Genomic DNA, 17,344 nt, shown 5'->3' on the forward strand with positions numbered 1-17,344 from the left:
ACATAAATTTTTTAATCTTTATAATTCCTTTTGACGCTGCGACCACCAGTTAAATATTTTAAATACATTCTGTAAAGCGCAATGCGTAAGATGATTTCCGCATCGCACGGTATTAATAGTATCTAAAATATTTAAAGATTCAATATCTTCATAATCAGCGTCTAAGGTTTCAATGGTGTAATCTTTTCTAACATCATCGTCGAGCATATCAGCCAACCATGCACATTTCTCATATCCTTTGACGTATATAAGACGTGACACTTCATCACCGTCTACACCTGTTACAGCTGTTGTAATTAATTGTTTTGCCATGTTGTATGGCACAGTTCCTTCTTCCCATGACAATGTATGATGATATTTTATTGTCCAAGAAATGCATGATTTTTCAGATTGTGCCAAAAAATTCCATGGCACTGGATTTTTAAAGATGTAATGAGTTAGAACAGTACCCTTTCTTAGCACTGCAACTTCTTTTACAATAAATCGCCGCCCAATATTAAAACCTTGAAGATCAACAAACGTTGGCGCAATCATGATGAACGCGTGTTTGAAACAATAATGATGTGTAGATAAAATTGTTTCTTTATATATGATAAAAACTGCTGATATAGCAATTTTTATAAGACCTTGCGCACAACGTTAGACAGTGGACTATATTCAACTATGCGATCGTGTAAAATAAGACAATATGCGGTTGTATTTGCAGGAACATTTTCCTTGCAATCAAATTCTAATCGCACGTCTACAGTGGCGCTTTTGATTGACTCGTTCTGTCGAGAGCAATCGATAACAACAAATGGTCCATATGATAGAAATGCTGCTACATTGCAAAAAGCCTCATAAGAACTGTTGCCATAATAAGCTTTACGAAAACGTATATACATATCATAAAGAATGGCGTATCTTTTTTTGTCAAAATCTAAATTCAGATCATCATATGGATAATATTCAGAGTTGAGAAAAAGTTTCACATTCGTTAATTTACAATCATCAAAAATGGTTGATTTTTTAGACATAACGTTTTTGCGATCGGTTTGCAGAGCAAAGATAACGTATCGAGGTTTTCCAAGTTGCGTTGCAGCCTTGACGGCCCAAGAATGTTTTGTAGTACTCTGCAAAAGAGGATATTCATACAAATCCCATGAGCGAAAAGTCATGCTTAAATATCGCCCACTATCCAAAGTTCGCAGCATGGATAATTTATTGACCTCATTTAATATGACATGAGACATTCGCCACTGTATTTTATGCAATTCAATTTCTGGCTCTAATTTCGAATCTCCTATAATGGAATTATTATCATTGCGAGCGCGTATTAAAATTAATTCATGGCGAGCGTTGACAACCACTCGTTTATAATCTTCACAGAAACCTAACAATATACTGAGGGGTACACAAAAATTAAAGAATCCTTCTGACGTAGTTGATGTTTCACTCCATCCAGCATTTTGCAGCATCACAGCATTATCAGATGTTAGCGATATATAATTTTTAAGAGTGCTAGTTATTCCAACGTTTCTGTTGCGATCAATTTCTACACCATTGAGTTCATAACGGATTTCATCGAACATAAATGCTACACAATTATTTCCTAGCGCAGCTGTTAACTTATCGTCAGGTTTTTTATTTTTATTTTTCCCTCAATATAGAGAAAACTGTCACATGGCAACGTATACAAATCCTGTTGTTGTATTGGTATCCGTATTTCATCACTATATCCAAACGTTGTGTTAGCATATGGGTTGTACGTATGAGTTTCAATTTTAACAATACTATTGTCAAAGATCGGCTTATCATCAATAATCAATATATCAGCCATTTTTAGATGTTGCACACACAATGAAACCCAATGATTTTAAAAATTCTACGTTTGATGTAGTAAGTTTTTTCTTCAATAATTGAACCCCTTTGGTGGAAGCTGTGTATTTAGTTTGTCTCACGTTCGACGTTTTATTCAAAACGAGCATCTCACACTAAAGTCGTCTCCGCACATGCAGTCTCACGGTAATTTCTTCGCCACGAAAATCAAGCAATCGTCCGTTCTGATCTACAATGCGAATCGTCAAATCAGTAACGCTTCGTACGACGACTGGAAGGTAAATGATCTGTGTTGGAGTTTCAGATATCTTATATCCAGGTGGAACCTTAGGTGAAAATTCATGTATTGTATGTACACGTTTTCCATTACTGTATGCACCCCCCGTTACACTGCATTCAATGCGAATAACATTTACATTGATAATTTGTATCGGTGCGTCCGATTCATGCCAACGTAACGGCTCGAGTATGCGATCTGATGAAAATCCTAACAACGATCCAATGTTGCATGGTTTGGTGAAATTTATTTGATAAATACACTTAATCTCGCTTTTCATCGTATTGTTATTAGCTTTAATCGTTAAAGGATAATCTTTTTCATCATTACCATATGAAATCATGTTCTTTGCAACATCATTGATATGAAGCTCGTCGAGCGTACGTTTTAGATATTCGGCAATATCGCACAGTTCATACGAGCCGTCGGGAATGGTAATACTTTCTCCATCATTATCATCATCAGCATTATCGAAATAGAATGTATTATTTGATGAGTTTACATTAGGAATTGTAAAATACGTTTCAAAATCAGCCAGCCCGAGTTCATATTCTCCATCGCTTAAATCTATAGCGGAAAGTAGCTCACCGCGAGGATACTACTTTTGCCCGATAACGTGAGCGTCAGCGACATGTTTGATACTGAGTTTACAGCGCATAATGTTTGTTCTTAAATTGTGTATCAATCGTCTGTAGAAACTGTAGACACAATTGCCCACAGTTGTTTTGATTATATCGTTGATATGGTAAGCGATTATATTCAATTTGTGTTGCATCATTCCCCAGATATCGAGCAAGTTCTTGTGGCGGTCGAAGATTACCAAAACTATCAAAATACATAGCGCGATTTCCTCTTTTCGCATATGCCACCCAGTGGGTACCTAATCCTTCAACTTTATCTAAATTCACAATACCGCTCTCGTTTTGATGTATTCCCCCAATCGGTAAAGTGTCACGCATAAAAACGCCTCTAAAATATGGAATGCGCATGTGTTTCGCTAATTGTCGCAACTGTATATCGGTAGTAGCACCTTTGGGAAGTTTCAACGTCTCATCGGCGTTTTTTTTTTCCTTTCTTATTTCCATTATTTTTTCGAACTCCACCACCACGTTTGTATGGAGCGAGATAAACACCGCGACCTTCCATGGCGTAATTGTGACGTTTCATTTCTTCAAGTTGGCGTTGTGAGGCTTTTTTATCATTTACAGCTTTTGCGATTCCTGCGGCTCCACCAGCGAGCGAACCGATAGCACCCAGTAAGGGCAGAAGCGGTATAACGCCACCACGTTTTGCTATCGGAAGTGTTCGTTTCTTCACCGTTTTCTTCTTCAGCGTATTCTTCCTCGCTACACATAAGCCCATACCAAGTTTCGTTTTTGCTTTCATAGCTGCCCATACGGTCGTGGCTGCGGCCTTTTCACCAAAACTTGAATCTTCTGCGTTAATACGTTGCAGCGCTTTATTGGCAAGAATATTGTCAGCCACGTGGCGCTCTGCGAGATTGTTGCTACGTAAGTAGGCTATATCGTGATCGCGACAAGCCGCATCCAACGGATTAATTCCACGATCTCCTCTGGCAAATCGTTCGTTTAATCGAGTTCCTGGGCCACAAAACTGGTACCCTGGTATGTGCAATTCAAACGGAAGTGCGTTAATCGCTCTGTTTAACAAGCCTCGCCCATTTTTCTCAGACATTCAATACAGTTTTTTATTAATGGCGCAGGACCGTCAACATGCGTTTCATAACTCAATAAATTATAATGTTTTAAACATCGACGGTATTGTTGAACATCTAAATCAGCCTTTAAGTGTTCAGGAAGCTTATTCCACAAATAGTCAATATGTTGCGAAAATCGTTGTAATAAGAATATTTTTGGAATATGTTGTAGTTGTTCAGCGGTTAAATCACAGATATTACAATCGTCCGACAGCAACAAAAACATAGTGAATACTGAGCGTTTAATTTTTATGCACACAACTATAAATATATCAGCATGGATGATATTGATCTCATTTAGAAGGTAGAATGCGGTTCATACAGCAAGCGCCACCAATCAAGGTGGTGAATTTCGATGACAAGTTATTATCCGAGTGTGTGTTACATAGACATGGAAACATGTTACCGAGTTCTATTCGCGCTATCATTTGTGGTCCATCAAATTGCGGCAAAACTAATGTATTAATAAGTCTGTTGGAAAGTCCGCATGGTATACGATTTGAAAACGTTTATGTATACTCGAAATCGTTGCAACAACCAAAATATCAGTATTTGAAAAAGATATTGGCACCAATAGAAGAAATTAATTATTTCACATTTTCAAATAATATTGATGTTGTTCCACCGAGCGAAGCACTTCCGAATTCTATATTTATTTTTGATGACATAGCATGTGATAAGCAGGATGCGGTAAGAGAATACTTTGCAATGGGGCGACACGCGAACGTTGACAGTTTTTATCTTTGTCAAACGTATGCGAAAATACCGAAGCATCTTATACGTGACAATACGAATTTTTTAATTCTATTTAAACAGGATGTTACAAATATGAAACATATATATAATGATCATGTTAACACTGATATGTCATTCGAAGATTTTGATAAATTGTGTCGAATATGTTGGCAACAAAAGTATGGATTTGTGGTGATTGATAAGGACAGTGCTATTTCAAACGGTCGCTATAGAAAGGGATTTAACGACTTCGTGGTATCATAATGTGATCAGTCGTTGTCGATACACCGATTGATAACTGTCAAGCTCAATATGAATAACAACAGTGAACTTAAAAATCGAGAGATAATTGCGAAGAAAATTGCTCAAACGAGCGATTCGATTCGCAAAAAGTATCATGCCATGAAGACGGGAAAAATGGAAGAAGATATCGCGTTGGAGCGACATTTTAAACCCATCGTTGAGCCTCTTAAACAGATTGTAGAAAACACCGTTGGAAACAACGAAGTTGAATCAGCCATATCAAAGAACGAATCGTATTTTCCGGAAAAAAAAGATGTGTTAACACCAAAACAAAAACGATTAATTACGGCATCTCCAATATCATTACCTGAAGAAAAAGAAGAAAGTAGATCGACACCAAAACGGAATCGATTAATAAATACATCGCTGATATCTTTATTGGGAGAAGAAGATGAAAGTAGATTGACACCAAAACAAAAACGATCAAATGCAACGTTACCGATAACAGCATCGACTCCAATTAAATCAGCGTTAAAACGATCACACACCATACCGTCCACATTAAACGAGACGCCTAAGTTCGCGCAACAACGAAATTTTTCATCAAGGGAACGTTCACACTCACATTCCATTGAAGACGTTTTCGATATCGCAGACAAACCGTTGGTAACATCTATTCGACAAAAGTTGCAAACATCAGAAGGTTGGAAGACTCTTCAAACTCATTATGGACCGTTGGGGCAAAAGTATCTAGGCGCTGTTTTGAGTGGAAAAAAATCTATTAACATCGATAGCGTTTACGGAGTTTATTTCAACGACAATGGAACGATGATTGGCAACAAGCGTGTTGATTTAGATAAAAATGATAATATATTGATAGATGGTAAAAAGTATCCTGGAACAGTGGGACTTTACGAATTGATTTTTATGAGATTTCCCGATGAGAGCAGTTATACTGATACCGATAAAGAAAATTATAAAAGTATACTCATGGCAACGAATGCACATAAACGTGACTACAATTCTCAAAATCAAGTAAAGAGTAACAAAGGTCACAAATATAAGAATATAATCGCTCCTGTGCTGAGTAAAAAAATTGGACAAGGTATACCATACGCTGTAACATTAAACAATAATAAAATCGATTATGTTCATTGGGATGATCCAAACGAGCTCGTAGATCGTCTTCGATTGCTCGAAGCCTCACGCTATGCAGGTCATAACGCTCACGACAATGAGATTTTATCAATTATTGAGGAACTTCGCGAAGTGGGGCTTATTATAAATTGAAGTATGCATACACAATTTAATCATTTGATATCGAAATGCCGATTAACAAGTTTGGAACATTGCTTAAAGATGGTGGAGGAAGTAATACTAATCAACATTATCGATATAATGCGTTAGTTAGAAATTACGTGCGTGATAACGCTCTTTGTGTAACATCCACCGATTACGACGCGCGATCACACAAAATTAAGCATGTAGCTGAACCTTTGGACGATGATGATGCTGTCAACAAACAATATGTTCAACAAAATTTACAGATTTTAAAGAATGAAATTGTGGAACTTAATAATAATGTTCAACAGAATGTGCTGAATTTAAAAGATCAACTAAATGAATTGAATAAGAAAATGGAAATACTACAGAGTAGTCTACAGGTTGTGGTAAACACGCTTCGCAATAAATTTATTCGCGGTGAACAGAATTAAACAGCTGCCGTTGCCGTTTGCTGTTCCCGTTGCCGTTGCCGTTGCCGTTGCCATTGCCGTTGCCGTTACCGTTTTCTATTGTTAATACCGTTTTCGGTGTTGCTATTGTTCATATTTATGAAAAAATTTTTTAATAGTGCGGTAAATCTCATAGCTTTAAAAATGTCAAAGAAAATAAGCTCAGAAAAACTACAATTGGTAAACGAATTGCATACACCGGCGAGAAGAAATTTTTCTCGAAGGCGTGTCATAGTGCGCGGGTATGATGACTTGTGGCAAGCTGATGTAGTCGAGATGCGCCCATACACACGTGTCAACCAAGGTTACCACTACATATTCACCGTTATCGATGTGCTGAGCAAGCATGCATGGGCTGTACCATTAAAGACAAAAAGCGGTATCGAAGTTGCAACAGCGATTGCAAAGATCTTTCGCAATAATAAAAGATGTCCGAATAATCTTCAAACTGATAAAGGAAAAGAATTTTACAACGCAAACGTACAAAAACTCTTAAAAAAACATAATATTAACCATTATTCTACATACACTGTAATGAAAGCGTCAGTTGTCGAACGATTTAATCGAACGCTTAAAAACGCTATGTGGAAAATGTTTACACTCAATGGAAATTATAAATGGCTTGATTCACTGCAGCAGCTCGTTTTGGATTATAATATGCGAAAACATCGAACTATTGGTATGCGACCTGTCGATGTTACCCCTGCAAACGCAGGCAAACTCTTGGCAACGGTCTACAGCCGCATAAAGATTGCTGCTCCAGCACGGTTTAAAACTGGTGATTCAGTACGTGTTAGCAAATTCAAAACAATATTTGAAAAAGGCTATACACCAAATTGGACTACGGAAGTATTTACAATCGTCAAAGTGCAAAAAACTAATCCTGTGACGTACTTGTTGGAGGATTCTTGTGGAAAACCTATCGCTGGAGGATTCTATGAACAGTAATTGCTTCACGTAAATAATCCTGATGTATATCTTGTTGAAAAAGTGTTACGAAAACAAGGAAATAATGTTTATGTAAAGTGGCTGGGATTTAATAATTCACATAACTCATGGATATGCAAGAATAACGTTTTATAAGAATTTTATATAATTAAAAAAATTGTTTATTTACAATATAATGTATAATGTATAATGTATAATATATAAAAAATTTTTTTACAACGGTATTTTATAATGCCCCCATGGTAATGTTTCAATAGAATCCTGTATAATATATCGTTTATCATCATATGGACTTAAAGCAGTTTTTTCTTCACGTATAGTATACACTTCGTGCAGCTTAGATCTTATACATGTTTGCTGACGCGTCATTTCTATTTCCTCCTTCAAGCATCGTGTGTAATCATCAAACGTTATCTTCTTGGCGACAACATTACTCTTAACACCTTTAATCTTTTTGTATCTTTTTACCATCTACTCGTAATGCATACATTTTTGCTCAAAGTCCAATGAATTCAGTCATGATCGCTCCATTGTTTTCATCTTTCATCAAACCTGGTACTTTTTTATTGACTTGTGGAATACCATACACATTGTCACAAGCGTAATCACTTGTATCAAATCTATTAATATCACGTTTCATAATCTCATAAACGTCTTCGCACTCTATATGATATATAAGACTGTCTGTGTCAGTATACATAATTTTACATTTATTTTGATAAAGAGGTTGCATGTACTCATGATGAAATTCATATAAACATGTTTTAGATATGTCCAGAATGCACATTCCAACATAGATCGGTTTATTAAATTTCACTTCAAGTTTACGCATTTCAATCGCTACCAGATTTTCGGCGAAAATGCTACAACTATGAAAATTCGGTTTCGAGATCAATGCCTCAGCATCAAATCTGCCCTCCCAATGTGTTACGAGCCTTACATCAACATGATTACGCACGTTCTCCATAGTTTTTCCAAATACTGCATTATTCATTAATTTATACAAGTTTTTTCAAAATCATTTTTGCAAGCGTTCTAAATTTGGTATTAAGTTCTATATAAACACGTAGCCATGGGGATTGTTTAAATTGTAATATGTGATGTATTTTTGTAAGATGCAGTCCATGATTAATACATTGCTGTAAATTGCGATAATGAATGATGTAACGCTTCTTATCATATAAGGTTGCGAGAAGCTTGTCCTGCCGCTTACCGGGTGGCTTATCGCGCGTTGGACAGAATGGCAGGTCGGCATGCGCATCATGTAAACGTTGTGAATATTCTAAATCAACCTCGAAAATATAACCATTGGGTGAGTCTAGTGGCACACTCATCACATCGAAATTAGAAACATTGTCAACCCATTGAAAATCGGCATATGGTAGCGGTTGACACATCGCCCATCCATACAAATTATTAACATTAAAATACATTAAATATGTTGATGATTTTGATGAATCATATGACTGCATATATTTATTATTGGCACATGCATATCTGCTTGAGCATTGACTTAAACCGCCGCGTATACCACGTTCAATAAACATAACCATATCAATGTCAGTAAGAAGTTTAAATTTTACACCCGTGTGTTTTAACATCGCGTCCCACGTAAAACCTGGTAAGGTGTAATAATATGCGGGATCAAGTTTGTAACTCACTATACAGCTGTCTCTAAAGTTTTCAAATATGTCAGCTAATAACAAGACATCAGTTTTTAAATACAGATCACTGTATTCTCCGAGCGTTTGAATTGAGAATCGTTGCCAGATATCTATAGCGTGTGCATAATCATTTTCGAAAACTATATCATCAGTCAATGAGCTGTAAAATGATTCACGTGGAGGCAAACATACATCTTCCAATTTTTCAATACTGTCAACATATTTATATGGAAAGACTCCTTTACGTGTTAATAAATCAAAATTTTCATTAGTTAGATTAGAAAATTCATATCGCGACACTCGCAATTTATCTTTACTTAGAAATGATGCTAACTTCTCAAAACTTGTATTTAGAAATTTAAATGAATCAATAAACCTTAATTTTATACAATTATTTCTATTATCGGTGCTGCTTTTAACATTTTTTGTAAATGATATATATTTCTCTTTCGTTATGGGAAGCAGTTCTATAGTTCCTTCATAGGCAGTTGCAATTTCTTTGATAATAAAATGTGCATCGTAACCTGATAAATTATGAAAAACTATGGGAATACAATTCGAATCCATATAATTTATATTACTGTTCGCGCCTTTTTTCACATAATGAATTTATTCGGTTTATGTTATTAGACTCGTTTCGATTCTTTCCCTAGCAACGATTAATTATTGATTTTCTCGGTTTTTTATTTACAAGTTCGGTTTTGTTTGTTAGTTGAATAGCAGATGTTGACGGAGACACATGTTTGTGAAATTAGAGTATTTGTTATTAAAGCAGAGAAATAAATTCTAAAGTTTTTAAGAGTGTCACTTTTAAAGTTGTCAATGTATTACGGGCTGTTCCCGGGAAATTAAGTGATAATACGGGCTGCTCCCGGAAAATTATTTATCAGTTATTAACAACGGAAACAGGCTGCTCCTGTAAATTGTTTGGGCTGCTCCCATTTGTGAAACAGGCTGCTCCTGTAATTTGCTCGGGCTGCTCCCGAAAAGGAATTGGGCTGCTCCCATTTGAGGAAGCAGGCTGTTCCTGCCGACTCATAATTTCCACAAGGAAGGAACAAATTTATAATTTATTCGGATTGAAACAAAGAGGTTTTGGTATCGTTACTAAGATCCAAATTTAAGATATTTTCTCCAGATCTGTGAGTAACTCAATTAACGTTTTTCTTTGTAATTTCCGGTTATAAGCATGCATGCGTTTTGTTAAGAATTTGTGTGTCAAATGTAATTCTCAATTACGGCTTTTTCCCTCCTCCCATGCTGGGGGAGGGTTTTTTATGCCAATTAAATCCTCCTTTTTCTAATTTTCAAATTTGAGTTTATTATTTGTGTTAGTTTATTTTTTCTAAACTAACTTTTCTTCTATAAGAATTTTCAGCCACCTGGTTTAAGTCTTTTACAGTCCAATTCGATTATTTACATACATTTTTTGGTCCTTCGAGCCGGATACCAGGTGGCGACGTTTGTTTTCTTTAAAAAATAATAATGAGTAATATTTGCGAAGGAGTTTTGGAAAGTTTATTTCAGTTCATTGAATTCTTTTATTGAAATCATTTGAGTTTATTACATATTGATTTAACAGTGTTGTTATGTAAATTTCTTATATATTTGTTGCACAAATTACATTTTTCCTTTCAGGGATTTCATTGTGTTGATTTTGTTTTGAATGATAATTTGAATTGTTGTGAAATAATGAATTCACATTGATTAAGATTTATATTGAGAACAAAGAAATTTTTCAAAAAAAAAAAAAAAAAACTTTAAAATTGAATATAAAATAAATTAAAAATTAAATTCTAATACAGTTTTAAAGTAAATAATAGGAAAAAAGGAAAATTAATTAAAAAATTAAAATACAATAAATAATTTGATTTGGGATTTAAATTTAAATAAATCTTGCACATTTTTTCTTTAAAAAAAGTTAAACTAAAATTAAATAAATTAAAGTTCAAATTATTATTCAAATGATTCTTTTTTGGAAAACATTTCAGAAAATAAATTGTTGATTTAAAAATTCTTCGAAATGGCTCCGATTTCGATCAAGCGTCTAGTAGGACAGCAGAAGAGGAGAGCGGATGCTTTGCATCGTATTCTCCCTTCGTTACTTCAAACACCGCGTACTTCTTTGTCAACGATACAAGTTAAAAACGCTTTGGATGATCTTAAGGGTTATTGGACGGATATTTATAATACGGATCTTGAAATTAGCGTCAGTGAACGGGCTGAAGAGGACCCGTATATTGTGGAAAATTTTATTCAAGAAATAGAAATATCTTATCGTAATATTAGAGACGAATTATATAGTTTGTTAGCCGAAATAGAAAATGTCGCGCAACCGTCAACATCTTCGGTAGAATCGGTTGCTACAAATGTGGCAAATGGGGGAAGGGGAGAAACGAGTAAATTGCCAAAATTATCGGTGGTGAAATTTTCCGGGAAAACGGAAGATTGGGATACGTTTAGCTCATATTTTATTTCGACGATTCATGAAAGGGAAAATTTATCAGATTTAGAAAAATTTCGGTATTTACTTGCGAGTTTGACGGATGATGTTAAGAAGTCGATTGCCCATCTTCCTCTTAAGGGAGATAATTATAATATAGCATGGAAAGAACTCAAAGATACTTTTGACAAGCCACGTCATCAGCTTAACATGCTAATGGATAAATTAGCAAATTTGCAACCAATAAAAACATTGTCGGCAGAGGAAATTAATAGTCGAGTCAAAGCGATGAATTTAACGTTTTTGGCAATGAAAAAGATAACGAAATCAGATACGGATCTTTTAGAGGCAATGATGTGCCATCGACTTCTTCAAATTTTAGATTCCGAAACTCATAGGCTTTGGGAGGAACATTTGGCTTTCCGTGATAATTCTCTCGATGAAAATAATTTCGGTTCAAGAAATTCTTTAGATAAATCCACGGTCTTTCCCAAAATGGCAGATTTGGTCCGTTGGCTTAATTGTCGGAGGGACGGATTAAATTCTGTGAAAGCTACAAGGAAATTTGAGAAGGAACCGAAGAAAGTGTTTCAGAAGGAGAAATTTGTGAAGGCTTATCATGCTGAAAATAAGCCACATCCTTACAATTTAGAAAGGAAATGTCCATTATGTTCACAGAAACATTTTGTGAGCTCATGCCCTGATTTCGGGAAGAAAAGTTTGAAGGAACGACGCGATGATGTACGACGTTTAAGACTTTGTTTTAATTGCTTAGGACATCATCGTATGCAATTTTGTAAATCGCCACGACGCTGCAATATTTGCAAGAAACAACACCACACACTTTTGCATCCAGAGATTGTTAAAGAAACTGCGGAAGAAGTTTCTTTGTGACTAAATGACAGCATTTTATCCGCAAATATTGATTCAAATAAAGGAGGAGTATTACTTCCAACTGCACAGATTTTAATTTCTAATAAGGAAATTAGTTTAAATTCAAGGGCATTTTTAGATCAAGGATCTCAGATATCTTTTATTACAGAAGCATTAGCACAGACGCTTTGTTTAACTCGTTCACGCGTACATGTTTCGTTGTCAGGTATCGGTGCTTTAAAAGCGGGAACGGTTCGTTCAAAATCCACGATAGTATTACGATCTTTTCAGGATTCGGAATTTTCTTTGGAAATAGAGGTTTTGATTTTGCCAAAATTGACAGGTTTGTTACCGTCAAAGGAAATAAAGGCAAAGGATATTTTGGAAAACTTTAAGAAGCCTCTTGCAGATCCTTATTTTTTCAAGCCGGCAAAGGTGGATATTCTTTTAGGAGCTTCAGAATACAGCGTTTTGATTAAGGAAGGTCTACATCGTTGGCCGGAAACAGATCTTATAGCCCAAGACACGGTTTTTGGATGGATAATTTCTGGAGTTCCTCCATTTAATTCTGCACGGCGGGCGGAGAATTTGGTTGAACATTCGGCAATTTCTATGGTATGCGCTGCAGAAGAGGAACTCCGAAATTCTTTGCAACGGCTTTGGGAATCAGAAGAGTTCAAGGAAAATTCGCATTTGTTAAATCCGGAAGAAGAGAAATGTGAGGAATTTTAAAAAAAAACACATTATCGAGACACGGACGGCCGATATGTGGTGCGACTCCCTTTCAAGTTAGATCCACCAGACGCCGTAGAAGAAATTCGTCGAATTGCTCAGCATTCGTTAACAGCTTTGAGAAGGAGACTTTTGCGGGATGCAAAATTAAATTTAAAATATCAGGAATTTCTAAAAGAATATGAAGAATTGAAACATATGGAGCGGGTTCCTCACGATGAAATCAAGAGTACTAGAGTATAGTATTTACCTCATCATGCGGTAATTACGGAGGTACCTCGATGGAAAATTAGAGTGGTTTTTGATGCTTCAAGACAGACAGCACATCAACAGAGTCTCAACAAAGCATTAATGATTGGTCCTCCTTTACAAAATGATTTGACTCTTGTTTTGTTAAATTGGCGAAGATTTCGTTTTGTTTTCACCGCAGATATTATAAAAATGTTTAGACAGATTAAAATTCATCAAGATGACAGAGATTTTTTGCGTATTTTATGGTCACCAAATGAAAGTGAAGCTCCCATGGAATATCGTCATACAACGGTAACTTACGGAACCGCTTGTGCTCCATATCTTGCGATTAAAACTCTTCAACAATTAGTTATTGATGAAGGACATCGTTTTCCTCAGGGGGCACAATGTCTTTGATCACAGACGTATGTCGACGATATTTTCGGGGGAGCAGATTGTCTTTACGAGGCACAAAGGGAACGGAAAGAATTAATTTCACTTTTAAAAACGGCCGGTATAGAGTTAGATAAATGGGCGGCAAATCATAATTCACTTTTGCCGGAGAATTTGAAGAGACAAGAAATTTCGAATACAGAAATTCCTAAGGAAACTTTTGAAACAGTGAAAACTTTGGGAATACAATGGGATCCTTTTTTAGATGCTTTTGGATTTTCGGTAAAAACTCAAGGAATTTCAATCAATATATTTACTAAACGAAATATTCTCTTCTGTCTTTCAAAACTTTATGATCCGTTGGGATGGATATCACCAGTGATAATCGCGGGAAAGATTTTTATTCAGGATCTTTGGATTGCAGGAGTGGGATGGGATGAGAAACTTGATTTTAATAAACAGCAATTTTGGAAGGGGTTTCAAAATTCCTTACAGGATTTGAATAATTTAAAAATCAACCGTTGGTTCGAAACTTCTCCAAAATCAAAGATGGAATTGCATGGATTTTGCGATGCTTCAACTCGAGCTTATGCGGCGGCAATTTATATTCGCACAGTTTCCGAAGAGGGGAAAATTAACGTTTCTTTGGTCGCTTCTAAGGCAAAAGTGTCTCCTGTAAAAACTGTGAGTATTCCAAAATTAGAATTGTGTAGGGCAGCTTTATTAGTTCGGTTATTTAATCATGTGAGGAAATTAAATTTCTTGAAAGATCTTGATGTAATTGCCTGGTCTGACAGTCAAGTAACTTTAGCTTGGATAAAGAAGCATCCAAGTCAATGGAAAACATTTATAGCAAATAGAGTTTCTTTTATACAAACTCAATTACCGGAAGCATCTTGGAAATATATTCCTACCAAACAGAACCCAGCTGATATGGCTTCAAGAGGTTTGAGTTCTTCTGAATTGCGTGATTCAAGTTTGTGGTGGCATGGCCCTCTCTGTTTATCACAATTTCAAGATTTTTCGTCAAAACAAGAAGAAGAGCAAGTTTTAACGGATGCTGATTCTCAAATACTTTCTTCTTTTGCTATTGCCACGGAACAAGGACAGGAAGAAGATGAAATTATAACACGATTTTCATCGTTACTTAGAGCAACTCGCGTTATTGCTTATTGTTTTAGATTTTTCGATAAGTGTCATTGAAATAAAAGAAAGAATTTTCTAAATTTTCTCAGTGTCTCTGAGTTAGTGAGGTCACGGAAAGCTTTAATCAAATGCACTCAGAGATCGGTCTTCTTTCAGGATATTGAGACTTTACGTGTCAAAAATAATGTGTCAAAGAGGTCATAGCTTAAAAAATTAAATCCTTATTTAGATAAAGAAGGGATTTTAAGAGTAAAAGGCAGACTCCGTCATAGTATTTTGCAATTTAATACAAAATTTCCACCCATTTTACCAAAACATTCGAATTTATCATTGATGTATGTGCATTTTGCACATCAAGAATGCTGGCATGGAGGAGTTACATTAACTTTAAGTACTCTTCGTACTCATGTTTGGATTTTAGGAGCCTCCAGTCTCGTCAAGAAAATTTTGCGGAATTGCACAAAATGTAAAAGATTTCAAACAACATCTTTAACGCAACAGATGGGAGATTTACCTTTTCAGAGTAAATTTTGAACGTCCTTTCTCAATTTCGGAGGTAGATTATGCGGGACCTTTGCAGATACGACGGAATCCTGGACGTGGACATTCTGCTAATAAAGGATACATAGCCTTATTCATTTGCCTCGCAACCAAAGCGGTTCATATAGAAGCGGTGGGAGATTTAAGTACAGAAGCCTTTCTTGGAGCATATCGACGTTTTGCAGGTCGACGAGGAGTATGTCGGATTCTTTATTCAGACAACGGTACAAATTTCAAGGGAGCAGATGTCGAGCTTAGAAAGATGTTTGAAGAATCTTCCGAGTTTTTTGGGAATACAGCGGAGAAATTAGCTTCTCAAGGAACAGAATGGAAATTTATTCCTCCAAGAACACCACATTTTGGCGGAATATGGGAGGCCGGAATTAAATCTATGAAACGACATTTAATAAAAGTGATGGGGGATCATAAGTTAACTTTTGAAGAACTAAGCACAGTTTTAGTGCAAATAGAAGCTTGCATGAATACAAGGCCGTTATGTCCTTTGTCAAATGATCCAGAAGATTTAGATGTGTTAACTCCCGCACATTTCCTCACAGGGGAAGTTTCCACTTTGATTCCAGAGGCCGAGTTAACTGACATTCCAGAAAATCGATTGAATCGATATCAGCTTCTGCAAAAAATAAGGTCGCATTATTGGAAGCGCTGGTTACAAGAATACTTGACCAATTTGCAGGAGCGAACCAAATGATTTAGAGAATCAGAAAACTTAAGGGAAGGTCAACTAGTGATTCTCAGAGAAGAGGGTTTACCTCCTGCAAAGTGGTCAATGGGAAGAATTTTGAAGATTCATCCTGGGGCAGATGGTTTAGTCAGAGTGGTTACTTTAAAGACATCAACCACTGTTTTAAAAAGATCAATCACAAGAATAATACCAATTCTTCAGGAAGAAGAAAAGGATAAGGAAGAAAGATCTTCTAACGAACAGAGAAAAGATAAATAGGAAAATGTTAAAAGGTTTTTAGAAGGAAGCCACTTTCGTCTATGACGAGGTGGGCGGTATGTTCGCGCCTTTTTTCACATAATGAATTTATTCGGTTTATGTTATTAGACTCGTTTCGATTCTTTCCCTAGCAACGATTAATTATTGATTTTCTCGGTTTTTTATTTACAAGTTCGGTTTTGTTTGTTAGTTGAATAGCAGATGTTGACGGAGACACATGTTTGTGAAATTAGAGTATTTGTTATTAAAGCAGAGAAATAAATTCTAAAGTTTTTAAGAGTGTCACTTTTAAAGTTGTCAATGTATTACGGGCTGTTCCCGGGAAATTAAGTGATAATACGGGCTGCTCCCGGAAAATTATTTATCAGTTATTAACAACGGAAACAGGCTGCTCCTGTAAATTGTTTGGGCTGCTCCCATTTGTGAAACAGGCTGCTCCTGTAATTTGCTCGGGCTGCTCCCGAAAAGGAATTGGGCTGCTCCCATTTGAGGAAGCAGGCTGTTCCTGCCGACTCATAATTTCCACAAGGAAGGAACAAATTTATAATTTATTCGGATTGAAACAAAGAGGTTTTGGTATCGTTACTAAGATCCAAATTTAAGATATTTTCTCCAGATCTGTGAGTAACTCAATTAACATTTTTCTTTGTAATTTCCGGTTATAAGCATGCATGCGTTTTGTTAAGAATTTGTGTGTCAAATGTAATTCTCAATTACGGCTTTTTCCCTCCTCCCATGCTGGGGGAGGGTTTTTTATGCCAATTAAATCCTCCTTTTTCTAATTTTCAAATTTGAGTTTATTATTTGTGTTAGTTTATTTTTTCTAAACTAACTTTTCTTCTATGAGAATTTTCAGCCACCTGGTTTAAGTCTTTTACAGTCCAATTCGA

At 35.9% G+C, this 17,344-nt stretch overlaps 4 protein-coding genes across 4 annotated transcripts; 3 read left to right on the forward strand and 1 right to left on the reverse strand.

The window, feature by feature from the left end:
• The first annotated feature begins 3,785 nt into the window (after window positions 1-3,785).
• On the forward strand, window positions 3,786-7,916 carry LOC139112812 (uncharacterized). Its single transcript, XM_070673841.1, has one exon. It carries the CDS (start codon window positions 4,860-4,862, stop codon window positions 6,078-6,080), a length of 1,221 nt encoding a protein of 406 aa, XP_070529942.1. The 5' UTR covers window positions 3,786-4,859; the 3' UTR covers window positions 6,081-7,916.
• Window positions 7,917-7,967: 51 nt separating this feature from the next.
• LOC139112808 (uncharacterized) lies at window positions 7,968-9,702 on the reverse strand. Its single transcript, XM_070673837.1, has 2 exons — window positions 8,607-9,702; window positions 7,968-8,452 (listed from the first exon to the last, which is right to left on the reverse strand). Exons 1-2 carry the CDS (start codon window positions 9,700-9,702, stop codon window positions 7,968-7,970), a joined length of 1,581 nt encoding a protein of 526 aa, XP_070529938.1.
• Window positions 9,703-11,158: 1,456 nt separating this feature from the next.
• LOC139112809 (uncharacterized) lies at window positions 11,159-13,183 on the forward strand. Its single transcript, XM_070673838.1, has 2 exons — window positions 11,159-12,468; window positions 12,580-13,183. Exons 1-2 carry the CDS (start codon window positions 11,159-11,161, stop codon window positions 13,181-13,183), a joined length of 1,914 nt encoding a protein of 637 aa, XP_070529939.1.
• Window positions 13,184-13,624: 441 nt separating this feature from the next.
• On the forward strand, window positions 13,625-16,454 carry LOC139112810 (uncharacterized). Its single transcript, XM_070673839.1, has 4 exons — window positions 13,625-13,726; window positions 13,838-14,968; window positions 15,534-16,138; window positions 16,208-16,454. Exons 1-4 carry the CDS (start codon window positions 13,625-13,627, stop codon window positions 16,452-16,454), a joined length of 2,085 nt encoding a protein of 694 aa, XP_070529940.1.
• Window positions 16,455-17,344: the final 890 nt, after the last annotated feature.

The sequence above is a fragment of the Cardiocondyla obscurior genome, unplaced genomic scaffold (genome assembly GCF_019399895.1).
Source record: "Cardiocondyla obscurior isolate alpha-2009 unplaced genomic scaffold, Cobs3.1 scaffold52_0_228554, whole genome shotgun sequence".
NCBI lineage: Eukaryota > Metazoa > Arthropoda > Insecta > Hymenoptera > Formicidae > Cardiocondyla > Cardiocondyla obscurior.